This window comes from Lytechinus variegatus, chromosome 3 (genome assembly GCF_018143015.1).
Source record: "Lytechinus variegatus isolate NC3 chromosome 3, Lvar_3.0, whole genome shotgun sequence".
Lineage (NCBI taxonomy): Eukaryota > Metazoa > Echinodermata > Echinoidea > Temnopleuroida > Toxopneustidae > Lytechinus > Lytechinus variegatus.
In genome coordinates this window covers 66,363,286-66,390,979 of record NC_054742.1, presented here as the reverse complement: position 1 = coordinate 66,390,979, position 27,694 = coordinate 66,363,286, and the positions used below count along the sequence as shown (strand labels likewise).

At 36.8% G+C, this 27,694-nt stretch overlaps 1 protein-coding gene across 3 annotated transcripts in view; it reads left to right on the top strand.

The window, feature by feature from the left end:
- LOC121411715 (plexin-A4-like) overlaps positions 1-27,694 on the top strand; it is a 143,056-nt gene that overhangs the window by 31,395 nt on the left and 83,967 nt on the right. For all 3 annotated transcript variants that reach the window (XM_041604545.1, XM_041604544.1, XM_041604546.1), the window contains exons 3-4: positions 9,086-9,280; positions 19,883-20,005. In XM_041604545.1, coding sequence (XP_041460479.1) covers positions 9,086-9,280; positions 19,883-20,005 — 318 coding nt within the window. The remainder of the gene's footprint in view (positions 1-9,085; positions 9,281-19,882; positions 20,006-27,694) is intronic.

The window sequence follows — 27,694 nt, the reverse complement described above, 5'->3', positions numbered from 1 at the left end:
ATAATTTTCTCCTCAATTGATAATATGGTGTTGTATCGTTTATAATATACAATCCTGATCTCGTTTTTGACACTCGACAGTCTTCTGTCTTTTTCATATGAGAGGTGAATCCCCCCCTCATGCCCATTGTGACACTGCTCATGTCCCATCCCACTTCCCTGGTCCCACCATCCCACAGCGGTCTTTACGTTTCGGGGCTTTATTTTGCATCCACTGTAGATGTGATTTGTCTTCAAATGGCAAGAAGATTCGTTCTAATGAGAAAAACAGAACAGAAGTCACCCCAAAGTTTAAAGTCAGTATCGGTATAGCACTTCACCTGCCAGATGCCGGATTTAATTAAAAGTACTTGATGTTGTTTTGATTGACCATCATATGAAACTGATCTCCAGAAATAGTTCACTTCTTTGGCTCTGTGCATCTTTAGCCCTAGGTTCTTTCAGACGACTAAAAAAAAAACACAGAGAATACACGGTATTTTCGCCAGTGTGAAAGAAAAAGATTTCTATGATTTTTTTCATATTATTTCTCAAGAGATCTTGATATACAAAGAGATACATTGAGTATAATGGTTGATTGACGGATGGATAGATTTTTAGATACACATGTAGTAAGGAAAATGGGACGATGGGATATGAATCAGATGGATCAATGAAAGGATAGATGTGGGCCTATACATTTACATTGAGATTTTGGGCATATAGAGTATTGAGTAGAGATAAATACATGTACTTTAGATTAGATGCAATAATTTGTGAGCCTACATTGTATATTGGTAGGTACTACATGTAGGTAGATAAATGTACTGTAGGTGGTATTTCTTTTCAGTATTATGGCTGTGAGATAAGGAAGAAAGAATTGACTGCAAAATTAGTACATCATATTCCTGTACATAGTTAGAAAGCTATTTACAAATCTTTTTTTTAATCTAGATTTTCGTATATTTTGGGGGACTTCATTGTCTGACAAAACTCTTCATTCAAGATGTAGCTCAATGGATGACATATAATAGATGACAGATCAGATAGCCTATACATTGGGATGAAGGCAGCAAATAAAAAAAAGAATAATAGAGGATATATCACAATCTGTGAAATATTTTTCTACATCTGTATAATACTCTGGTGGAATTATACTGTAGGAAAGCCAACATTATGTACAATTTCACCTTTAATACACTGTATTTTCACCCACATATTCCACAGGGATATTATTTTCCCCCATTAATGCATGGATCTTACTATGATCCATGATTAATACCAAGAAACACAGCGCGTAGATGAAAGAGAGGGCTGCCTGCCGCTTTCAGTTTCATCTTAGTGGCACTAATCTGCTTGGAGTAAGCCATGAATGTACTTTCAAAGATTTTTTTTCTTGTAGAGGATGAAATAAAGTATAATACAGCTTTCCTTTGTCATGGAAATTCTCATTCATTCCCGTAGTTATCGTATTCAGCACCCGTGCCCCTGCATGGAAATGGGTCCCCTCTGCATTTATGACGACCTTTTCAATACTTATGCATGTGCATATTTATTGCAGAGAGAAAGAGAGAACTCTCCCTGGTAAATGGAAATATCATGAATTTATGGATATGATAGCAAACGAGCGCAAGTGATCTGTAGCGCAGTCTGCGAAAACCATCAATATTTCCCCCCATTCATGGCCAGTCAAGCAGACATAATAACTCTTTCTGCTCAATTGCCGTTCTCTCTCTGAAATAAGATGAGTCGTAGCCCCTGTGAATGGAATTGGTAAGTTGTAGCTTTACCTTCGGTCTGTTTGCAAAGGGAAGTCCCTGCCACTCTTCTACTGGAGCTCTGGCTCGGACCCCTTTCTCATTTAACTTTGCTCTGAAAAAAGGGCGAAATGTGCTCAGTATATGCCAAAAAGAGGGTTTGTATGCAGGCACACAAGCAGATGGTCTAATAGTCAGATTGCTTTTGCTAAACCCACCTGTTCTACTATCATATTGGCCTAACTACCATTTTGGTCTATTAAAGTTTAAATCTCAATTAGTGTGATGACCAGATGGTCTAATTTCCACATTTTGTACTTTACCAGGTGGATATACTTAGCCAAACTGGAAATCAAAGAAAATGGTACATTTTGGGTTACATGTAATGGAAATTAGACCAAATGGCTAATAGATGAACTGGAAGATGAACTACGAATAGGAATGGGATGAGACCCTCTACATGTACACCTGCTTTGATGACTTTCCTTTGGGTCACCCAAAGGAAAGTCATCAAAGCAGGTGTAGACTAAAGGCGGTTTCAAACCGCCTCGATCACAAGAATCCCCGTTAAATTACGAGAACTTTTTAAGGCTAAAAAATACCCGTTAATTATTCCTGCATTCACACCGCCCCGAAACACATCCTTTGGGATAAGTTCCCGAAGTTACGAGCATGCGCAGTGTGGTCTGATAAGCAGGCAAGGCGGGAGATTCAAAATCACTAGCCCACCAGCCACCCACGCCGCCGCGCCCAACGACACGCTGGGATAAAAGTTCCCGTAATTTGCTTTCACATCGCCAAAATACCTGCGACCTTGGAAAAATCCCCACGAAAGTTCTCGTAATTTCGCCAAGTACCTACTATTTAGCGGGTATTTTCTTTCGGGGAGATTACGCGTAGTTTGCTTTCACATTACCAAAATACCTGGTATTTTCTGATCGGGGTAAATCTCCCGATCAGAGAATACCTGGAACTGGCGAACTTCGAGGCGGTCTGAAACCACCTTAAGTGGTAATGTTACCAAAAAAGCTACGTATGTATGGTCCTCTGCTGGCAAAACCCAAGACAGCTCACCTTGTTGTGAGAATCCTCCTCCTCTGACAGAAGGAGAGAAGAAGTATGATGGGAGCGAGAATGTATTATTGATTTCATATCACATTTAAAATTTGTTCTGCGTGAAATGAATTAAATTCAGAAGGTCAGGGGTTATGTGTTCTTTGATCTGACAGCAAGGCTTCTATGAAAGTTGGAGTGCCATTGGCCAGGGAAGGATCTTACTTGGTGCGGGACTTGGTGCTTTCATAGGCTGCGTTTATGCGACCTCGACCCAGAATCATGATTTGAATCACCATTTGAATCATGATTCAAAACAGCAGCATGAATCACGATCCGACAGAATCAGCGTTTATACGACCATCTAACGCTGTTTCTCCCTGAATTCGGGCCGATCCAGTGCGCATCACAGTGCGCAGTTTGACCCAGGAAGTATAGGTCAACATTTTCGCACGTGTTTCTAACTTCACGTCGGCTGCTAGATTTTTGCTGCCGCCGGAGCTAACGCGCGATCGTTTGTGCAAGTGCAACGCTTACTCGGCTTCCGAAAAATAAATCTTTTACTTCCAGAATTCCGTGTATTGTACCTCGTATTGTTTTTGATCGGGAACCAGAAGGGGTCATCATCCTCCCTCCCACCTCCCGATCGATTTTTCTTGTCTATGATGGTCCTGCATGTACTGGGCACGAATTCTGTTAATTTTGTCTCGACAGGCGGTGCCACATCTCCGTTGAAATCCCTCCCTCGCAAGCGCCGCTGAAAGGGATCGTCTTATTTCTGTGAATCCCGGTAAGGGATGCTTGTGCTTCAGGCTGAGCCCAAAGCACAAGCAGAGCCCCGAGTTCATTGTCAGTCCAATTTGTGCCTTTGGAACTTGAAGAAATGATGGATGAAAACAATGAAATATACAAATGACGCTACAGTACAACCCGGGGGTACAATACACAGAATGATAATTCCTAAATGCTGGCAATACTGCTACATGAAAATTAACCTGCACGAAACACAGCGCGCGCCTTTGAGTCGAACCCGGAAGAAGCACGACACAATGACGTCATAGAATCATGATTCAAATCACGATATCGTTCATACGACCTTTTTCGTTCGTGATTCTACAGAAACGTCTTTCCAAACGCCCCTTTTTTCGTGTTTCATGTTTGTGATTCTAATCATGATTATATTCAATTTCGACTAAACGCAATCGTGATTCTGCAAAATCGTGATTTGAATCATGATTCTAATCATGATTCTAGGGTAAAAAAGTGTCGAATAAACGCACCCATAGTGTATCTATTAGTGGGTTTACAAAGATCTTTTTTAATAAAAATGGTCATGGATCTAACCTTCATGGTTCTAGCAATATTAGATTATCTTCTTGCCATGCCAGGTTGAGTTCTTCTGTTACTTTGGAGCAAATACTAAATTATGCGGAGAATCCAAGTCTGTTTGTAAGGTATAGCTTTCTTTCAAAATATAGATGACTTACATGTACACTGTACTATCCCAAAATTTTGTCCTCAGTTGAAAAGAAGTTAAATTAGGAAAGAGTATCATCTCCCTTTATATGATCATGATCCAGCGTTGGCTGTTCTGTGAATTTAACAATTTCTGTGTGCAACCTTTCAGATACACTGCAGGATAACATGATACGAGATACATGTAGCTTCATGGTAATTGCAGTACTTTTCAGAACAAAACAAAGAATCAGTAAAGTCAGTCCATTTCAATTAAATGAAAGATCTATCATGTGTCACACATGCAGAAGAAATAGCATACTGTTGCATCTCAACACTGTGCTTCTATATTTTCTAATTATGAAATAGCAATATACTACATGTAGATGTACATTGATTAGGAATTAAGGATTTTAAAAAGATCAAGGATAAAAGCTGTCAAATGGCTTTCTGACATAATGTACTGTATATATCGAGGAATGATTTTAAAAATGAGTGAAATTATTTTTTTTTAAACCCTCTTTTCCAGGGATGAAAGCATTTGAAGAGAGAAATTGAATTTGAATTGTTGATGATATTCATATTTTTAAAGAAAAAATATTGGAAAATTACAGGTTTCAGGTTTGGAATCTAATTGTTAATATCAAGACATAAAGAAAGAAATTCCAAGAAGTATTTATGATTCAGAAGAATATTTTACAATTCATAACCCGTTATTTCCCCTATCTCCAATTCCATTGACATTTTACACTCTGCTTGAATAATTCAAGATCTGTTTACTGAATGCAAGATTTATGTTTTCTCGGAGAAAATGGATTTTTAACTCTCAAAATGGAACTCTGTTTATCTATCAGACAATCACATGAATTATTCAAACTAAACTTGGACATTACATTGCTTTCTGTTTTAACATCTTATCTGTCATATTTACCATTATGCTTTCTCATGAATGAAATTGACATTTTAGACTTTTGATTCTTTTCTGAATATTGACTGTACATGTACATGTAGATTTTAAAGGCATTTGGTCAAAGAAGATTAAATACGTAGAATTTTTAATGTTGCATGATGAATTTGAATATATTGTGTTAGTAGTAGTACCGAGTCTGAGCTTGATTATTAACAAAGTTTTTGAATTATATTGTCTTAGTTATAAAGATATCTATACAATGTCTATGAAACCCAGTGAAATTTTTTAATTATTTTTTTTGTTGATAAATTACAAATTCAAATAAAAAAAAAACAATTTGCAAAGGAATATGACAATTTGAAAATCTGTAGTGATCATGAAAAGTGTAAGCAAACTTATGTAGCTCTAGAGTCTAGACCATGAATTTTTGTCTATGGAAATGGCTGCTACGTTAGGTAATTTACTGTTTTGTATGATTTGAATGAGATATAAAGGATAAAAAGCCACACGAAATAAAAATTAAGTGAAAATGACAATTATGATGGGGATCCTTTTCAAAACACACTTCATGGAAATTCACCATCTATGGACTTTGGTAACAATAGGTGGTTCAAACCCCCTCGATCATAAGAATCCCTGTTAAATTACAAGAACTTTTTTAGGCTAAAAAATACCTGTTAATTATTCCTGCATTCACACTGCCCCGAAACAGGGTACATGTACTTCGGGATAAGTTCCTGAAGTTACGAGCATGCGCAGTATGGTCTGCTAAGCAGGCAAGGCGCGAGATTCAAAATCACTAGCCCAGCAGCCATCCACGCCGCCGGGGCCCAACGACACGCTGGGCTTAAAGTTCCTGTAAATTGCTTTCACATTGCCAAAATACCTGCGACCTTGGAAAAATCCCCGCGAAAGTTCTTGTAATTTCGCCAAGTACCTACTATTTAGCGGGTATTTTCTTTCGGGGAAATTACGCGTAGTTTTGCTTTCACATTACCAAAATACCTGGTATTATCTGATCGGGGTAAATTTCCTGATCAGAGAATACCTGGAACTGACTAACTTTGAGGCGGTCTAAAACCACCTTGTGATGATAAATCAATAGCGGTATTGGATGTTTTCAAAGGCCACGTCGGTCGGGTTTAATTTAAACTTTGGTTTTAAGTTGTGGTTTAACTACATATGGAAAGCCAGTTGTTGCATAAATCTTATAACAGTAGAGGTTCAATGTATCAGCTCATTTGACTCCCAAAACATCATTACATGTAACTACCTGGGAAGGATAAGTATGACAGTTGTCTTCACCATTAAAGAATTAGTAAAAGAGCACAGTAAACATGAGAAGCATTCACTGTAACAGAATATACAAAATTTTGAACCATTTACATGTAGCTTCCCATAATTTTAGCACAGCGTTAAACCATTAAGTCAACCCGACTTCAGAATATGGGTCATCGGGTCTATTTCACCAGAAGACACTACTACAGACTCTCCTTTAGTATAGGCCTACAGCTGTATAAATATGAAAATAGATTGATGCAAAATTCATATTTACCTCTTCTCAACTTAATGTTCCCTTTAATAATAATAGGCATTTATATAGCGCCATCTATCTAGAAATATTCTATTCCGAGGCGCGTTGTTATTATTATTACCCCGGCTTTAGCTCGAGCTGCCTTTCAGCGCTCATGCATTCAAGGAATTGATCCTGCCAGGTGCCCATTCACCTCACCTGGGTCGAGCGCAGCACAATGTGGATAAATTTCTTGCCGAAGGAAATTACACCATGGCTGGGATTCGAACCCACGGCCCTCTGTTTCAAAGTCAGAAGACTTATCCATTGGGCCACAACGCTCCCTTTAAACGTTGACCAGACCCACATGTACAGTACAGTGTGCCTGATCTCCGTCGTACACTGAATGAGTTGGACAATGATTGATGTAATAGGAACGTCTCCTAAATTGAACGATATTGCTTCAGAGCTCCCAGGAAATTGCCGGGCAGTGTTATGTTCTAGTCGATCGGCTCCGCTTTCTGACATTTGTGCTGTTTTCTCCATCTGCGATTCAGCTGTTTACAGGATTCAATTTCCACTCATTATTTAAGCCAATTTGTTTTCTCTCCAAATTCCATTTTCTAACGATCAGGGTATTATTGGAAACAGTTTTGTTGTTAGTGGGTGACCCTTGTGCTTTTTTTGGTCATCTGTGTTATTACTATAACTATGGTGGCTCATAGCCACTCCCTTTGACCAGAGATGATCAAACCAGGGATCCCTGATCAAACAAAGAGATAGGTGGAGCATGAAATGGTAGTATTCTATACAAATTAGTGAGACATGTCTTGCATGAGTACGGTTGACAAGAATTTTATTTATACTGAATACAGATCCAATTATTCATTGAAGTCATCATTTATATAACTGAAAATTTGACTGAAAAATTTAACTGATAGTGGTTGTGAATATCTCAATAAAATGTACATGTTTGTTACTTCAGGTATAGAGCCCAGATCCTATTGATGATCGTGTTATGGCTGCTATGCCTACATGTAATTACAATACCCTCATATTCAAATTTCATAGAATTTATGAAATAAACTTCTGATCCATATATAATGTAAACCATTCACCCTTTGAAATATCTTTCGTTGTAATATATACATGTATGTTTATAGTACCATGGGGAGTTGTTAAAGTCTAGTATTTTGTCAAATCAGCCACAATATTAAGTTCAACCTTTTCAACCAGTGCTGGTAATACTGCCCTGTCTTCCATATTAATTCCAAAGTTGACTCATTGACTGTAAATTCTGAAATCATAGACCAACTGGTTCCAGAAGACAACTATTATGCTTTTCACACTGCATTTCCTTAACCCCATTCTATCCTTAGCCCCGGTCTATCCCTATCCCCATACTATTGTTTTTTTTCACACTGTCTTATGTGCGGTGTGAAAGGCATTAGAAACGATTAGAATTGAATACTCCAATTATGCACTTTGTATTTGAAGAGGATTTAAGGATGATTCTATCATTCAGAGATGACGTACATACTGTACATGTGTATGTTGGCCTATGGAGTATAATATGGTGTTGTTCAACAATTATCCAACCTCTTATCCTATTGTACATGTAGCCTACATATACATTTCAGACACTAAAGGCACTCAACACCAAACCCCCCCCCCTCGGAATAATTCAATAACCTAGAATATATTTGACAAGAAAGGGATTCATTTATCTTTGAACATTTCATATCCCCCTGTATTTCAAACTCTTGGTTTATTTATATTTTATGTGTTGTGAAATAATGATTGTAATGATGAATGGAATTTAAAAGTGATTTTTCCAGAGAATGCAAAAAGTCACAAGCACCGTAAGGCTAGTCTGCTGTGCATACCCTTTACTTGAGTTTAGGGGGTCTTTACATGAATGTGCTGCCTACAGTGCTTGTGTACTGAAGGCCCTCCTGGGCCCCGTCTTACAAAGAGTTGCGATTTTATCCTATCAATCACAACTATGGACGGCCAGCAACGTCAACATCTAAAATCATGTTTCTTCAAAATATTTTCTAACAATGATGCATACATGTATTTCAGGCATTCATTGTTTTCTTGAAAATTCACTGTGCTTCTCTTTGTTTACAAAGGACATTGTGCAAATATCCTGGAGACAAAATTATGACACTGGTGGATTTCCATAGTTATGATTGATTGGATCAATCATAACTCTCTGTAAGACGGGGCGCAGATCATCAGTTTTTTTATGTGTTCATCTTTATGTGAAGACCCACTTGTTGATAAAATTTTCAATCAGGGTCTGTACCTTCAGACTATCAAATGCTTTTTTAATAATGTCAATTGAGGTAATAAGGTAAAAATGTAGACATACTAAATTTTCATGAATATTTTTTTCTCCATTTTTCCTGTATAGGCCATATCTGACGACATATTACCAGGACTTGTGTGTTCTTCGGAACGCACTTTCACCTACGCCAACGGCATCGAGGATCTGGTATCCACTGCTGCCGTTGAGCCATCGTCGCATGTCCCGTCGTCCATTGTTTCTGCTGTAGTAAGACATCACACTGTGGTCTTCATTGGCACCCAAGGAGGCGACCTGTTGAAGGTAAATGATACCCGTTTCAGATTCGTCTTAGAAGGGATATCAAATGGGTTTAAGTGCAAGGCCTTGTGGCCCTTCATCATCAAACATGTCATCAATTACAAAAATTCAAATCCTGCCATAATAGCGTCCGTGGACTTGCTCGGTTCTTTTATATGTTATTTCGGTCTAGCTTTCTGCTCATTCATGTTTTTGTACTTTGATGAGTGCTTAGTCGAGAAGTGTCAGTATGTCTGTTTCCAGTGCTGTTTTCCAATTTACTCACCAAACACTAGTAGAGGGACTATTCCACTTTATTTAAAATTCCAGTTCATAGTCATGATACACGATCTTCATGGAAATGTGTAATACTTCATGACTGTAATTTTCATCATTTATTTTAAAAAGTAAGAATTATTCAAATGAATGAATTATGATTGATTTGGAATATTTTTTTATCATTGCATGATAGATGTATAAAAGATGCCAAAATACTACTGTAGTATGATAAGGAAGCGCTCAAATGGTATATAATTACAATTTCCCCCCAAAATCATACACCATTCAGCATGCTGCAGATATTCATGAATATAACTATAGTTTTTTACATTTCTGTAAGAATGTCAGTCATGTGACATTGTCATGATTGTGACTGTTAAAACTAATTCATGGAAATAATTTTATGATTGGTATTTTAATTGAATAGTTTAAAATAATTTCTACAATGGATAGAACATTTGATATTAAGTCTTTATCATCGCAGAAGGCCTTTTGGTAAAAGTCAGGAAAATTGAATTTTGTGCTGGATTTAATAAATTTTCTGCCGTATTTGACTTATTGGCAGCCAGTAAAGGTTATAGTAAAACCTATTTTTGGAGAGGAGATGTGATTTACATTTCAAAAGTTGACAATTTTAATGGATAGAACATTTATTATAACATGCCTGAATTCAGGCCTATTGGTGAAACTCAGGGAAAACAAATTCATCGCTGGATGTCATAAATTTCCTTTATACTTGACTTTAGCAGCCAGTATTAGAATAGGTGATCACATTAACTTTAATGATGCAATTACTCTTATTGAATTAGACGAGATTAGTACCCAATCTATACTTATTACTTTGTTGGTACAATTTTGTTGCTAGCTACTATCTTTAGAACATTTACGTCTTGCCACATGTATGTTAGGAAGTGAAAGTAGGTTATTGAATTAATATTGTCCTCTGACAGTAATTAAGTTCTTCTACATTTTTATTTTTGTTTATTTCAGCTAGGGCTCCACCTTGTCAAGTGTAATTCTTATCATGTTTTGGAAAGTGATCTTTCCTCTTTTTACTCAATTTTCAGAGAGGAGTGAAAGTGAGGTTTATTTGAAAAAAAATTATTGTGTACAAAAGGACACAATCATTTGTGGGGGAATATTTAAACAGGAAGAAAAAGAAGATTGATCAGGAAAAGTAGAACAGGAAAAGGGAGAGGAGGAGGAGGAGGAGACGAAGAAGAAGAAGTAGAAGTAGAAGAAGAAGAAGAAGGAGAATGAGGAGGAGAAGGAGGAGATGGAGAAGGAGAAGAAGAAGGAGGAGGAAAAGAAGGAGAAGAAGAAGAAGAAGAAGCAGAAGAAGAAGAAGAAGGAGAAGGAGAAGGAGGAGGAGAAGAAGGAGAAGGAGAAGAAGGAGGAGGAGGAGGAGGAAGAGGGGAGGAGAGGAAGAGAGGAAGAAGAGAGGAAGATTATGAGGAGGAGAAGGAGAAGAAGGAGAAGGAGAAGAAGAAGAAGAAGAAGAAGGAGGAGGAGAAGAAGGAGAAGGAAGAAGAAGAAGAAGAAGAAGAAGAAGAAGAAGAAGAAGAAGGAGAAGGAGAAGGAGAAGCAGAAGAAGAAGTAGGAGGAGAAGGAGGAGGGGAAAGAAGGAGTGGGAGGAGGGGAATAGGAGGAGGAGAAGGAGAAGTAGAAGAAGAGAGGAGGAGTTAAGAAAATAATTGAACCAATGTGATTGGCAAAAGAGAAAAAGATCAAGATCTACTTGAATCTAGTTTTGAATCCTTCCTAATTCTTCAGATATTTGATATACGTTGAGGTTTGTCTATTCTGAGGGATTCGCTTATTTTCTAGACCCAAGATACAGGCCACAGATATTGACTTTAGAGTAATTTACATCTCTTGGGTTTTCCTGCACCCCTTGCTCAGACTCCGCTGCAAGCATCACTTCCAATCCACAAACCACGCACTATCGTAAGGTTAGAGACTCTGTATTGTTTAGTTTCTGTAGCGCCAAAATGCCGCAGGAATCCCGATACAATCAAGAAAACCTGGGGGAACAATGCTTGCCCACCACACGACGAACCCCATGCCATCACTCCATCTCTCTGTTATTGACATTGTGGAGGCGAGAGAGAAAAATATTCAGACTCTCTCCTATCCGTCGAGACCCCATTTTTGCATTTGATGAACTTGCCTCGTGTGGTTTTCTCATCTCCGCTGCATTCGGGCAGCAACATATGGCATCCCAAGCACTGGCTCCAGTCATGTGTAAATATGCGCGCAGTCTTGGGGTGGAAAAACGAGAAATCTCAAGTCGTCTAGGGGCCCCCAGATCGATGTTGTTGTAATCCCGGGGTTCTCCGCCAACAGAGTTTCCCTCTGATTTGCGTTGGATGTTTTCGTTCTCTTGAATTTCATGATGAAAACCGCAAGTTTGGGTTCGTACTCATGTAAAACAGACTCAATTTAAATTCAATTTGTTTGTATTGGTCTGTGGGATTTGCAATTCAATTTAGAGATGAAAGTGAAGGAGAAGTCACCATCCTCCCCTTCCTAATCTTTTTTTTTTAATGAATTCAACACTTAACATGAATGTGTTGTATACATGTAACTTTAAGTATAGACTCTAGTACTAGAGTAGCACTTAAAGTAGTACCTTAAGTATTTTAAGTAGTCTCTATTAGTACTTGAAGGTCTGACCTTGAAATTAATCTGAAGGATTGACTTTGATTGAAGGTCATCTTGATAGTTCAATGTCATGAAGAGTGTTAAACTTTAGGATAAAGAAAAGAAGTGAAAGTTTTAGCAATAACAGAGAGGAGAGAATGAATTGGAAGAGCCGTGGTGTAGTGGTTCTGACTCTCGCCTTGTAAACAGAGGGTCGTGTGTTCGAATCCCACCGCGGTCTAGCGTCCTTTGGCAAGGCGTTAATCCACACTTTGCCACTCTCGACCCAGGTGCTAAATGGGTACCCGGTAGGATGCGAAAGATATTGTATGTTTCATTTTGCCAGCGCCATAATGTGGCTGCGATGAATGCAAGGAATGCTCCCCGGGGAGTGGAAATTGTGCACGTTTCGTGTTTGATTGAAATTAATCCAATGACCGGGGTAATAATATGCTGTAACGCGCTTTGGGCCATTCTGGGAAAAGCGCTTTATAAAAATTGGCTATTATTATTATTATTATTAATTTTCAAAGTTATCATTAGACACATTCATGTATAGTACCATACACATACCTTTTAATTTCACGGTATACACTGTAAGTGTATTATTATTAAAGAATTCTGAACTTCATTTTAATTAAATTCTTAGTGATAAACTCAATTTTCCTTCACAACAGGCATTTTATCATGCATAATTTTCAACAATAATTTTTAAGCATTGATGAAAAGAGATTGAATTTTTATATTTTTCAGAGAAATAAAAAATTTTCGGGTGGGGGGGGGGGAGATGGGGTGTTAATAGTCTTTATATTATAGGGTCTAGCTGCAGGGTATGTGATTTTCCAATGTATCTCTAATTATTTACACATTTTACACATTTTTTAATGAAAAAATGCTTTTAGCTAGTCCTAAATTTGATTTAAGTAGCTTTTAATACTGCGAATGTATTCCCACTTTCATTGCTTCAGATTTTTGGTGCAAATTTCCTTCCTTTTGACATTGTCTGAAATTGCATGCAGTGTACCAAAATTATTGATTTTCGAGATGGTTAGCTTCAAAGTTCTGGATTTTTTACCATTTGAATATTGGCCAACTTTTCTTCCTGTGGTTGCCAACTTAAAAATGATTTAGTTTTTACATTATCAGAATTTTGGTGTTTGTTTGGAATTTGTTCAGACTAGCGGAAATGTCAACATTGCTCTCCTCTCTAAATAGGGAAGTTATGTGCAATTCTATTATTTTGTAAGTTGGCAAAATATCTCAAAATCTAATTTCAAGTTCAAGTCCATTTATTAAAACAATATAAATTCACAAGTAAATTACAAAACATAATATGAATTGTCATGAGATGGCTAGGACCAAAGTGAAGCCGGAGCTTGTGAAGTTTGGCCCTTTAAATCCGGCTCACACTACGCGATCCGATGCGACACAATTTTTCAAGAAATCGCATTTTGCATTAAATACAAAAGTTCCAAGAAGTAGGAATACTGAAATTATATTTTTACTTTGGGGCAAGCTCTGTGGTTGGAGTAAAGTCCAAATCAGCTTTAAGTTGCAGCCGATGACATCATGATTTGGACTGGAATGTGTTTTTATTCATTTAGGGAGGCTCAAACTGGACTGAATTTTGATTTCAGTTGTCCTACCACTATTCTGAACTCTGATCCATAAGATTTTATTAGTTGGAATGTCGCATTTTCTTTGAAATTCGAATTGCAACAAATTGCATAGTTTGAGCCGGGCTTTACCCACAAAGGTACAAAGCCATTACAAAGCAATGAATATAAGGAATTGAAAACAAGTATTAGATAAGAAATACACACACACATATGATACTGATATTGCCTTTGGTATTATTTATTCAACATCACGATGTTGTGTGGGCGCATTGTGGTCTAGTGGTTCTGACTCTAGTATTTCAAACAGAGGGTTGTGGGTTGGAATCCTAGCCAAGGCGTGTTTTCCTTCAGCAAGAAATTTATCCACATTGGGCTGCACTCGACCCAGGTGAGGTGAATGGGTACCCGGCAGGATTAATTCCTTGAATGCTTGAGATCCGAGGCAGCCCAGCTAAAGCCGGGGTAATAATAGAAGGGCCCGCTTGGAGAACAGTTTGCGGAACTGAAGTGGCTACCCTGGGTAAATATACTGCTATTATGATTATTATTAATGTTTCCATTTTATTTTTTTGTAGAGGAGAGAGGCCTGTTTAGGACCATCCATTCAAATAAAATAAAACTTTTTGGCCTCTCTTTCTATATTCTTTGGAGGGGAGAGTGGTAACTGTGAACTCGATAGAAGTCAACTTGTTCAATTGTGTTTCATCAACTTTTGATAACAGATGTTTTTTTATGGGGTTTCTTTGAATTTTGGCTTCGGAATGGTTGGCTAATAGTGAATTAATAATTTTACATCCAAACAAAAAAGCATTCATTTATATACGCAAACTATTGTTTTCTCTTTGTTTCTTTATAAGAAGATATTTAAACAAAAAGATGAAAGGATATTCAATTCTTTCTTCTTCTAATTGATTTATCAGCTTGGAAAAACACCTTGTATAGTGTACTGAGGAAACAAAGGACCATGTTACATGAATGTTTGCAATGCAGACAGAACGCTCAGCATCTCTGTTTTTATTTTGACTTGAGATGAGCAAGGAAGAGAAGGTGAAGAAAGATCGACATTGTATGACCCTGTTCACATTTATACCAAAGGCTCCACTCAGATCAAGCAGTCCTCATTTCATGAGAAGGGTATAGGCCCTGGGCTAGCTGCTTTCTCACTAGTATTGTGAATGAGACTGTTCTTTGCACTTGTCTGGACTGGTGTATTACTCCTTTGCCAGGGGTGGATTCAGAATTTTCCGGGGGGGGGGGGAGGTGACATTTTCATAATGATAATTTGACAACAAGCAAAACAAAGCCCTGCATGTATGAGGTAGTTTTGGAATAGTTCTGACACATTTCTACCATTTCAATGGTAAATAAAGTGTGTGTAATTACTCTAATACCTGTGCAAAATGATGGATATTAAATATAAGATTTATAAGATAGTCATGGTTATTCTTGTTATTTGATGAAATATTCTCATCTCAAAACCAGTCATTTAAATTTTTAAATTGACCTCTTATGTAAACAGGGTCTATCACTTCATATTGTCATTCTTAGCGGTGGGAGACATAGTAATTGATAAAAAAACAAAGGATGAATTTGAAACGAAATCTTTTGAAATGAAATGCTTTGATGTGAACATGATAAATGTTGGATAACAAACTAGAACGAATAAAGGCATACCTTATAAAGTGAGTCATTCCACCCTTTATCTGTGCACGTGTCTAATTGATACAAAATTACATGTTTTATGTTCCGTGATGTAATTAATGAAGTCTCTCAAGTGAAGTAATTATTATGTTGTGGATACGACACAGACACTCAGACAATATAATGCCTGCTAAAGTCTTGGTCTTCTGAGTAATTAATCTTATAAATTGATATTGTAACGTGTCTGTGTCATCACATTTTTATTTTATTGAAGCCTGTCATTTCTGAATTATTACTGAGATTATGAGCATTTTTAGATGATTCATTTCTCTCTAAATCAGGCTTAAAGCATGTTTTAAATGGGAAGGAAGGGGAAGAGCAATATTTATGGGTTTTACATTTCCTTTTTTTATTGGGTTCCAGCAGTTCCATTAGCTGATGACATCAACAAAGTTAATCTTTTGATTAGTTTTGTGCTTCATTTCATCAAGTAAAATTGACTCATTTATCAAATTTTTGCCAGATGTGTCTACGTATTTTCTGATGTAGTCTTGGTTTCAGATTTGATAAGCAAATTTAAAAACATTCCCTACATTATTGACTTTCAAAATATAATCTATAAATATAATTTCATGATTCAGATACAATTTTATGATGTGGAATCAAAACTAAAGAGGAATTCAATTACTATTTTCAAAACACGATCCTGAAAAGAAGAAAAATAAGAATGAATTGAAGAAAAGGAAATATTCTTTATCAGGGATGTAAGAACAAGATCTTTTGCTCGTGAAAGAAACGCACGACATTTTACCTGCATTTTGAATGCTGGAATTTGTTATTGGATATGGGTGATAATTCTGAAATTATGTATCAGCATTTTGAATTTTTTGCCGTACCATTTTGAAATAATGAGACTAATCCCATCCCTACATCATAAAGAATAATTTGTATTATTGCCTATATGCATTTATATGCATAATCATTAACAAATTGAATCCACACTCTGGCTTTGTCTAATATTTTATATTAAATTCTTAAATTTGTGATACATCTTTCTGATCAACTGTGTTCCTCTTCTGTAATTTGAAATGAGATGAAGCATTTAGAAATCTTTGCTGTGTGATACACAATCTTGTAGGGAGTATTATATCATGAGAGCAATAGAGATATAAAAGCAGGTTCAACTTTTTAAGATGTAGTTGAATTATTCCAATACATCTTTCTCATAAAAAAAAAAATATAAAAAGGTCAAGAAACATACAAATATTTATCTGTCATAAACAGAAACTCAATGGGAAAAAATATTCCAAAGACTTAAAATTTTTTGAAAATAGCCTATATAGAAAATTGTATTGATAATTTCAAATCACCTAAAGCCCAAAGTTGTATCCAATTTGAAATTTATTCATAGCAAAATTTGGGGTCTAGACAGAAAAAAAAGAGTTTATAAGCAGGTTTTGTTATGTCTTTGCTATCATTATTTTATGAGGTTTAATTCAATAAATGAAAATGTTAATTATTTGCATTTTGCCTTTTATATCATTACTATCAAGAAGGGCTTATAGTCTGTCTTTTTATGAAGGATTGATTTAGTCAAAAGCAAAAAAAGAGGAAGAAATTGGAAGAAATATTGGAATTATTGTTACCCAAAGGGTTGTGGACATATACCCTTTTGACTCTGACAAAGACACAGTGTCAAAGGTTGACTGACATCTGTCAGTGGTCCAAGATGTCAGGATTTATTCTGATATTTAGGTGTTTCCACATCAGTGCGATAAGGAAAAAAATACTTGTAATAAGAACCGGTAGTTAGTCCTCAAAATAGCTTATAGAGAAGAATACACATTATTAATTCATGCCTTGTAATGATAACAGTTACTAATTTCTGTTACACTGCAAATATACCTGTAGAAATCCCTGTGAAGTTTCATATGATTTTAAAAAGAAGAAAAAAAAACATGACATGCATTCTTTTTTCATGAGGGAATATTAACAAGTTCCTTGTTTGTTCACCTGTAAAATACCAAGAGCACATTTTATTTAAAGTCATGGTAACTTTTCCATTCTTGTAACTTCTGTGGTGACAGATCATCTCGGCAGCCAATCAAAATCAAGGATTTCTATGGTTCCATAATGGCAAAGTTGCCATAATCGCAAAGCATTTATTAAATAGGCCCCAGGTATTCTTCATAACCATCCAGGTGGGCGTTTCATAAAGCTGTTTGTAAGATACCAATGAATTTACGCACGACTGGTGATCCTTTCTTATCCTTTGTGATACTGCTATGTAATTGATTATGACCTAAGAACATGTTCCAGTCATGTGTAACTTTACGAACAGCTTTTTGAAACACCCACCCGGGTCCCATAACACAAAACTTAGCAATGATCGTAGAACATTTTTTGATTCCACTGACTACAATGTACAATCAATCGAAAAAACAAGCGTACGATTGATCTCTAAACTTTGCGTTACTTGACCCTGGTGTGAATCCACCCTGTCTGGTGGGGGGGGGGCTCCTTGACATGCCTCTTTCTTCTTTTCATCACCTTTTTGTCTGCTGATATTTGTGTAGAGATGAAACCGATACGGGGTGATGCGAGAATGGAATATCTATGGACATTGATATTCATGGAAGGAGCGCTTTTCGGCTTCATCACGTTCTTTGCTGAAATCATGAAAATTTGATTTTCCAAAGTGGAAGTCCATTAAAGCCCCATATAGTACTGTTCTGTCATGCTTTGGGTATCACCTTGCTGAATACGATTGAGAAGATTTTGAAATCTATCTGAAATGATCTTTTTTTTGTAGGCATTTGCATAGTGTGTGTGTGTGTGGGGGGGAGGGATACTGATATAACCCAAGTCACAAATAGTTTTATTCGTTAATGACTATGAATAGGCGCAGTAGTTTTTTTGTTGTTGTATACTTAAAGAATTCCATGAAGCTGTTTGTAGATATAAGCATGGATACAAATGAATCAAATTGTGAACCAAACATGTTTTCTAATGTTCGAATAAAGTACCATTATGAAGTCTTAATAATCTTGTTTAATTTCGCAAGTTTGCACTTAGAAAACTTACTATGTGTTATTTTGTTTTTAATATCTCTAGATGTAATTTGATTGAATGAGAAACCCTACTTGCTTACCACATGTGCAAGTTGTTCATTAGTTGTCCGTAATCTTGTTCTTAATAGTTATAATATTTGCATTGTTATGACTTCAATGCAGTCTTTTTTTCCTGGTATATAATATTTGTTTGGATCATTAAAATTGTTGCTGCTATTTTGTTGTGATTTTAGAGTCGGTCATAGTGAGTTTGCCGATATGCTATAAATTTTTTAAAAATAAAACTTTGAATGGTAATATTTTTTTAATTGCCAAGGATGTTGACCTACTTAATGAAGAATATCGTCGCATGCACCACGAACCGTCCTCTCTGTGCACTTCAATGCAAAAGTTGGTTTGCAGAAAACGCATTTAAAGAAAAGCTTGTTTAAAACCAGCAATAAGTGCACCGACAAGGAAAGAAAATTATTTACCGTGTCTTTGTTCGATAGTTCAGGTTCCAAAGTTTCATCCCGTATCATTATATTTTCTTGAAGTGAATTATTTACGCCACAATGGGCATCGTAACAGAGAGGACAGTTATTGGGATAGATACAGTGCGCTATGGCGCCTCGCGATTTCACCACGCACCGTCCGCTCTGTTACGATGTTCACTGTAGCGTAAATGATTCTTTTCAAGAAAATATAAAGATACAGGATGAAACTTTGGAACCTTAACTATCGAACAAAGACGCAGGTATACAGTTTGCTCTCCTTGTAGGTTCACTTATTGCTGGTTTTAAAAAGCTTTTTTAAATGCGTTTTCTGCAAAACTAACTTTCGCATTGAGTGCGCAGAGAGGACGGTTCGTGGTGCGTGCGACGATATATTGATTTAAATTTACTCTCAAGTTGAGGTCAATCAATGTACTGACTACTCAAGAGATTTTTTTTGGGATTCTAACTTTGAGAATCATTGAAGCTTTAGCAACTCTAAACAAGTTTATTTTTTACTTTACCTCATATTCACCTTACATTTTAATGCATGTCATCTCATTTTGGAGCGTTGTGGCCCAGTGGATTAGTCTTCGGACTTTGAAACAGAGGTTCGTGGGTCGAATCCCAGCCATGGCGTAATTTCCTTCAGCAAGATACTGATCCACAATGTGCTGCACTCAACCCAGGTGAGGTAAATGGGTACGGGTAGGAAGTAATTCCTTAAAAAGCTGTGTGCACTATGAACGCCTAGCTTAGCCGGGTAATGTAGGAGCGCCTTGAGCACCTAACAAGGTGGATATGTGCGCAATATAAATATCCTATATTATTACTATTATTATTTTGATGTCAACATGAAATAAAAAGAATAATTCTTTAATTTCGATTTATCAACATAAGGTCCACATTGAGAGTGACACATCAGGAAGATTATACGAGACCTTACCAATCGGCCCTACACCCATCCTACCTGATATGTACAATGACCAAGATACTAGCATCCTCGTAGCAAATCAACAATCGGTGAGTACTTGTTTTTGTTCGTTTCCACAAATGAATTTACTGCTATGCTGCACCAAATTTTAGACTATGTATTTAAACTCCTGAGTGGGTATGATAAAGGCCTGGTCACACCGCCCGAGCGTTGTTTGAGTGGTCGTGGAGCGGAGAGACAAAATCATCACCGCTCGCGACCGTTCACCATTTTCGATTTCGATTTTTGTTTTCGATTTTTTCCCCAATTTTGTGAGCGAAATTCGACCCTCTCTCCCTACCGCTCCACGACCGCTCCAACAACGCTCGGGCGGTGTGACCAGGCCTTTAGACCCAGTGATGATGGAACAAATGGTGAAATCAAATGTGGACCAAGGGTGTGTTCAATGTCTGTTTCCAAATTAAAACGGCAACATGAATCGTGATTGAAAGCGTGATTGCAAACTCAGATATAATGGGAAACAAAGGGTGTGTTCGATGTCCTCCATTCCCGGTCGTAAAAGTAAACGTTGAAAAAGATGCCTTTGTAAAAGCGAGCACCTCAGATTTTACGACCTTCAGCATCTCGAATGGGACATTGAACACGATTGAGTTTTGAAAGGTTGCTCTCGCAGTGGAAGCCTACACAAGCAGGTGCCATATTGACCTTTACTGTGATGGGTCAAACTGCGCTTTAAAGCTGCGCTAAAAAACATGGACCTATCCACGGAGGATTATTCTATTGTTACTGGGGGTGCTGAGCATTGTCACAGCATCCCCAGTAACAATAGATAATCCCCCATGGATAGGTCCATGGCTATAAAAAAAAGCGGGAAATTTAAAGACAATGTATAAACAGCTTTATATTTCTGACAGTGAACAGTGCACAGCTGATCGTGTTTGTGTTCTGTAATTGAGTTTTCAATCATGATTCATGTTGCTATTTAAATTTGAATCTCAAAATTTGAACGAACCCCAAGTGGGTTTAGTCATAATGGTGTTAGATGAGTTGAGGCCATCTGTCATTAGATGAAGTTGATACAAACCGACTGAATGCGGTTAATGCATGTTCTGTCTTGTCAATTAAGGGGTGTGTTCAATGTTATTTTCAAAATTTAAATGGCAACATGAATCATGATTGAAAACGTGATTACAAAACTCAGGTATAAGGAGAAACAAAGGGTGTGTTCAATGTCCTTCATTCCGGGTTGTAAAAGTAAACGTCTTTCAAGTCATGATTCGGAGGAAGATTTAAACATAGAAAAAGATTTTGCAACCTACAACATCGCGAATGCGAGATTAAACACGATTAAGTTTTGAAATGCAGTGGAAGGCTACACAAGCGGGTGACAGAATTGACCTTCCTTGTGAATGGGTCAAACTGCACTAAAGCTTCGCTAATGAAAGCGGGAAATTTAAAGACGATCGACAAATAATCAGCTTCATATTTTCGACACTGAACTGTGCACCGCTGATCGTGTTTGTGTTGTAATTGAGTTTTTAATTTTGATTCATGTTGCTGTTTGAATTTGAAAATTGACATGAAACACAACATTGGTTTATGCCACAGTCATTCCAATGAAACTGACTTCATAACAACCACTGATATGTCATTAAAATGATATAGAATCTATGGTCAGTCTGGAACCGGTCTCGCCGGTGCGAATTGGGTAAGAAAGGATAGAAATGGTGAGGCTTAAAGCTAGCTGTAATTGTACAATGGTTCTTTTTCTGGTCCTCTACGAAAACCTTCCAAATCAGTTTTCTGTTTAGTGATGACCATTGTTGGAGCATTGCCTATTATCAGTCTATTTATGGCACAATATGGGCTTATCCAAAACACTCAGGTATCAAATAAAGAACCCAGAAGTTTGTCTATACCCATCCCAAACTCAAAAGATGATCCGGGCCAGTTGTTAAAGATTTTCAACCAACAAAATACACATTATTTCAGTAGGGATTTGTCCCTATTTTTGTCTCACCTTCGAAGCAGAGTGAGACTATAGGCACCGCTTTTCCGATGAAGGTTAAGTTTTTAAATGACAGCATAACTTAGAAAGTATATGAACCTAGTTCATGAAACTTGGCCATGAGGTTAATCAAGTATTACTGAACATTCTGCTTTAATTTCAGGTCACATGACCAAGATTAAAGGTCATTTAGGGTCAATGAACTGAGACCACGTTGGGGGAATTGGCATCAAAATCTTAACCTAAGGTTAAGTTTTTGAAATGTCATCATAACTTCTATATAGACCTAGTTCATGAAACTTAGTATTGTATCATTATATGAATGGTGTTTTTTGTGAATAATTATTTTATAGTAGTTTTCAAAGTCAGCACTGCTGCTATGTATTGAATCGCGTGATGCAGGTGAGACCGCCAGAGGCATTCCACTTGTTAATATTCAGTTAAAATGCAACTACTTCTTGCAGTGATCCAGTGGTCAATTTGCTGAAAACTATTGAAAAATGAATTCTTTGAAAACATTTAGATTTCATCTTTTTTGTGGTGTAGGTCATCATGTCATGCGTTAGCTTTACATAATTATGAGTTGTCTCCATATGGTCAGATCAGACAATATTTAGGTGGTCTGTCTATGACAGATCACCTATTGATTTCGTCAGAATTTTCTTTATTTCTTTATTTATTCTTATCACCTATGTTTGTCGCCAACTTTCTCCGAATTGGCTAAATCAATTTAGCTGATTTTTCTGTCATATATAGAATCTCTCATAGAGACGGCATACTAAGCTTTTCAAGGTCATCTGGTCATGATGACGTCATCTACGCGCCATTTTGTAAAATTCTTCATTTGATCATATCTTCATTATCAATTATCAAAAATTAACAATATTTACATGACATTAACTTCAGGTCAAGGGTCAACTGTCAATGTCATCAAAGGTCATGTAAAGGTCATGACGCGCGCGTCAAAGGTAAAAAAATCGTCCAAATGGCCTATAAAAATTTTTGGATACGTTTTAGGTCATTTTAAGCATTTCAAAAATTTGCGCGCGCGCACATATGCGCGCGCGTTTCCGCGCGTAACGCCTAAACGCAACGCAGAAACACCGTTTTTTTTAATATCATTCCATGGCTAATGAAATTCTGAGCAATTTGATACCCAATTTAGCTCTCTATGACCAATAGTAACGGAATTAACACCCGTTAAAGTTTGCAGCACGTGTGCGCGCGAGCTCTCACTATAGGCCATATATGGGCAAAAACATGCCTATTGAAAATTCACTGTAGCTCTTTAAATAGTCCATTGACCCCCATTTTTTTTTCATATATCGATAGAGTATTAGTTGTAGATTTGATTTCATGTCACCAATGTCCCTCAATTTTATCATGACGTCATCAAAATGGCGCCTAAACTAAAAATTTCATTTTTTCAAAAATGACGTCATCAAATTTATGCAAATTTGGTTGTAACTTCTCGAATATAAATTATTTTTCGCCCAGATTTTGATATGTTGTAGTTTAGAACGTACTCTTTCTCGTTAGTTGACATGAATTTTCATTTTGAGAAACGCATCATTGCGTAAAACAGCGATGAAAAGAGGCATGTCATTTTTCCTCATTTTGCGTGTAATCTCTATGGGACATGACTTTTTCTCAAAACTGGATTCGACATTCCTCTATTTCGTGAGCCATATCTCCATTTTTTAGTGTCACTTTTCCCTGAGCTTTTAGTATGATGTAGCTGAGATCCTAAGCTTTCACAACTGTTTTGTCCATTTTTTAATCAGATGCCGGGATCATGCCCGTTTTTCACTTGCAAAATTGGAATTGTAATTCTCAAAATTGCTTACGTGTAATCTCTATGGGATATATCGTGGCTCAATGGATAACGCATTTGACTTGCTTTCTCGAGGGCGGAGGTTTGAGTCCTGGGGGTGAACAAGATGATTTTTTTCCCATTTTTTTTTTCTTTTTACCACCTCGTACATGATCCTTTATGATAATTTAAAGGTACAAAAGTTAAAATTTAGCAAGATAAAAACAGATTATGATTACTTTTTTTAATCACATGTATTGTCATACATCAAGAGACTCTTTTACAGTGCTTTATCATCTCCAGTCTTTCACAAGTATTCTATCCATAATCAACATTCAGTTGTCATCATGAAGATCACATTGATCTGCATGAACATGGTAATAGTGATTCACGATGGCAATAATAAAGACAGACCACCTAATTCGTCCGCATGACAAATTAAAATCTAGTTTATATCTGTAGTTCTTTGTAATTTTTTAGTTTGAAACAATTTTTACTGGTTTTTACTTTGTTTTATTGTACAGCCCAGCACAAACACGCACAAAATAATTATGAGACTGTACTTTTATACATTGCCTAATGATTTAGTTTCCTTGTATGAACATAGGTCAGAGGATTTGTCACTGATTGTGTATTTTTCTAAGTAGTCCTTGTGATTTAACTAAGTCATTTTGCTTGGAAATGTAATGACAAGTCTAGATTGGTATGAAAAAAAGGCAATTTTTTGGTCATGAAATCTTAGTTTTCCATTACTTTAGCAATGCATGCTTGTCATCTTTATTTCCTATGGTTAAAAAACACCTAGAGATTTTCATGACATCAACTATTCATTACCATCCTCCCTTCATGCCAAGTATTTACTTTGCATATGAATAATGGAAACATTGTTGCATATATAATAAATCCTCGTGATAAAATGGTGCTATGAATTGACAGTAATTCGCGGCAAAAGATCCATCTTGATTTAAGAATCTTTTTAAGTCCATTAAGGCTTTGATCTAGATGTAAAGGTAAATTTGGAAAAAAAGGATTGTCTTCTGAGTAGCAGGTATTTTTTCTAGAAGAGGGTCTCTTGAGGTGGTGTCAAACCGCCTCGATCACAAGAATCCCTGTTAAATTACGAGAAATTTTTTAGGCTAAAAAATAATTATTCCTGCATTCACACCGCCCCAAAACATACCCTTCGGGATAAGTTCCTGAAGTTACGAGCATGCGCAGTATGGTCTGATGAGCAGACAAGGCGCAAGATTCAAAATCACTAGGCCAGCAGCCACCCACAACTCCCGCGCCCAATGACACGCTGGGCTGAAAGTTCCCGTAAATTGCTTTCACATTGCCAAAATACCTGTGACCTTGGAAAAATCCCCGCGAAAGTTCTCGTAATTTCGCCAAGTACCTACTATTTAGCGGGTATTTTCTTTTGGGGAAATTGGTTTCCACAGACGCGTAGTTTGCTTTCACATTACCAAAATACGTGGTATTTTCTGATTTACCCTGATCAGAGAATACCTGGAACCGACAAACTTCGAGGCGGTCTGAAACCACCTTTGGAGAAAGGAGGGGGCTCTATGCACCGATATGGTACATGTATGTAGTAAAACCGGAGGTTGTGATCTGTTGATCTAGATGTAAAGGTAAATTGGAAAAGAAGGAAGTTCTGAGTAGCAGGTATTTTTTTCTAGAAGAGGGTCTTTTCGAGAAATGAGGGGGCTCTATGCACCTGTATGGTATGTTGTAAAACTGAGGGAAATTTTCGTTAAAATGTTCCAACATGAATACTGCTGATTTAAGATTCAATTAATTTCATTTCAATTTCAGCATGCATACTTGCATACATACATACATGCATACTATGGTAACATTGCTATTATTATAAATAGCTTGGAAATATTAAATACGATTGGCAGGCTGAGCCTGGCTGTTATTAGATGGTAGTAGTTACTATAATGTCAAAGTTTCAATATTTGTGACTCTTTAATCTTAATGAAATGGGAACCCTTGAAGGTTAAGCATTATTAGATTTAATAAACTTATATGTTAGTGTAAACTTATTGAGCCACATAGTCGCAAACTAGTCACTAATAGCGCCAGTCTAACATCATTTCTTTTGTAAATCATGTAGATTTCAGTCTGTGCTTTATCATGAAGCAAGGAATTAAGCCTACCCTCATGTCTTCCCAAATTGTATGGGCTATGAGTACCTAAAATGCGTATGGTTTTTGTCATATTTTGGAGCACATTGGAGATTATTGGATTTGAAGTTTTTGAACCATGGTTCAATTCAAGGCTTCGTTTAGGAGCAAGCTTATGAGTAGAATGTTAATTACATTAGGAACCTTGATGGTTCATTAACAGAGTGTGGAAGAGAGTTAAGAGAGAAAGATCTATTAAAGATAAAAAGAGAGACTGACATTTTCTTTTTTACTTGCACATAATAATTGTGCAAGTATATCAAGCAACTTCAAGTTTTAGCAATGTCCCAACAATGTTCACTATTGTATGTATTTGTAAACTTATAAAAATTTAAAGTGGCATTTTTGAATTTCACACAATTTTACCACAATAAACAGTAAATATGATAAAAATATCGGAGCTTTTTAGAAGAATTTTTTTGTTTGAATGAAACTTTGATTGTTATCAATCATACTAAACAATTATTGACTAATTTTAATGCTGTGCTAAATATCATATTTGTACAATGCATTTTGTTTTGATTTTTGTACGGTATGAAACAAAACAAACCCAATGTGTAGGGGCTTTTTTCTTGAGGAATGACTGTTATAGGACGGTATGCGGGCGTTTGACAACCACATTGGGGAGTCACAATGCAATAATTGTTCTGGGTGTGATGACTAGTGGCCTCTCTTTAAAGCCTCTTGAGGCCCAACCCTAATGACTAAGGATGACCACCAGACAGGCAATTGACAAGACAAGGTTTAATTTGTCCAGTCCCAAGGTGTCGTCCTGTCCCAACGAGGATGTAATGAATGCAATTAATCTCTATTCAGGTGATGTACAATGGAGGGCTCCTTCCATATGTATGTATATTTTTGTAGAGGCAAAAACAGATAGGCCTACTTTCTGGAGTGTTTTCCTCTTTTTGTAGCTGGTAATTTCTTTGGAATTATGGTATTGGATGTTTTCAAGTTTGATGAAATTTGAAAATAGAAAAAAATCAGTTGCATTAATTGAAATTAATGTATTAAAAGAAGGTTGCCATTCTAGAAATTATTTCCAAGAACCAGTAAAATATGGAAATTTCTTTTCACTTTTATGATTGATTTGAATCATTCACAGTTAGGTAATGTTTCTGCAGCTATTGATGTACAGGACACCAGCTTGTGAAAGTACCATTAATCAACAACAACAGCTCTCCCCTCTATCCCTTCCTTATTATTTTGGCGGAAATATAAGAAGAGGATACCCCCCCCAAAAAAAGAGATAAATTGAATATTACTGTAGCACTGCTACACTTATCACCTCCTGGTAGCTTGGGGGGAAGATTTTCTTCATGTCCCGTCAATATTATCAAACATGATCAGATTGATACCCACAATATTTGCCCCGTGATCCTCATTTATGCAATTGTATAGGAGTGACTTTCAAATGCACAATGTGCCTGCATACCTGCCAGGTGCTGTGATTTTACTCTCCAGCGAAGCTTCATAAAGAGTTTAATAACCTTGGATAATTGAAGCGTGATATGATCTTGACAATGCACTGTTGTGATTTTAGAAGAGCCCTCGTCTCCCGTGCGTCACTGAAATGAAAACAGCTCTTCACACGGATTGTGCTGTTGTAGTGGTCGGGAGCCAAGGCCCTGTTTTATTCACTCGCGAGAATGGCGAAGGGCCGTTCACAGATGTCGCCAGAACTGTTCACAGAGATAGAACGATTCGATGATCAATACAAATATCATAATGTATGTAGATGTGATTGCGTTGTAGATTTGAATTG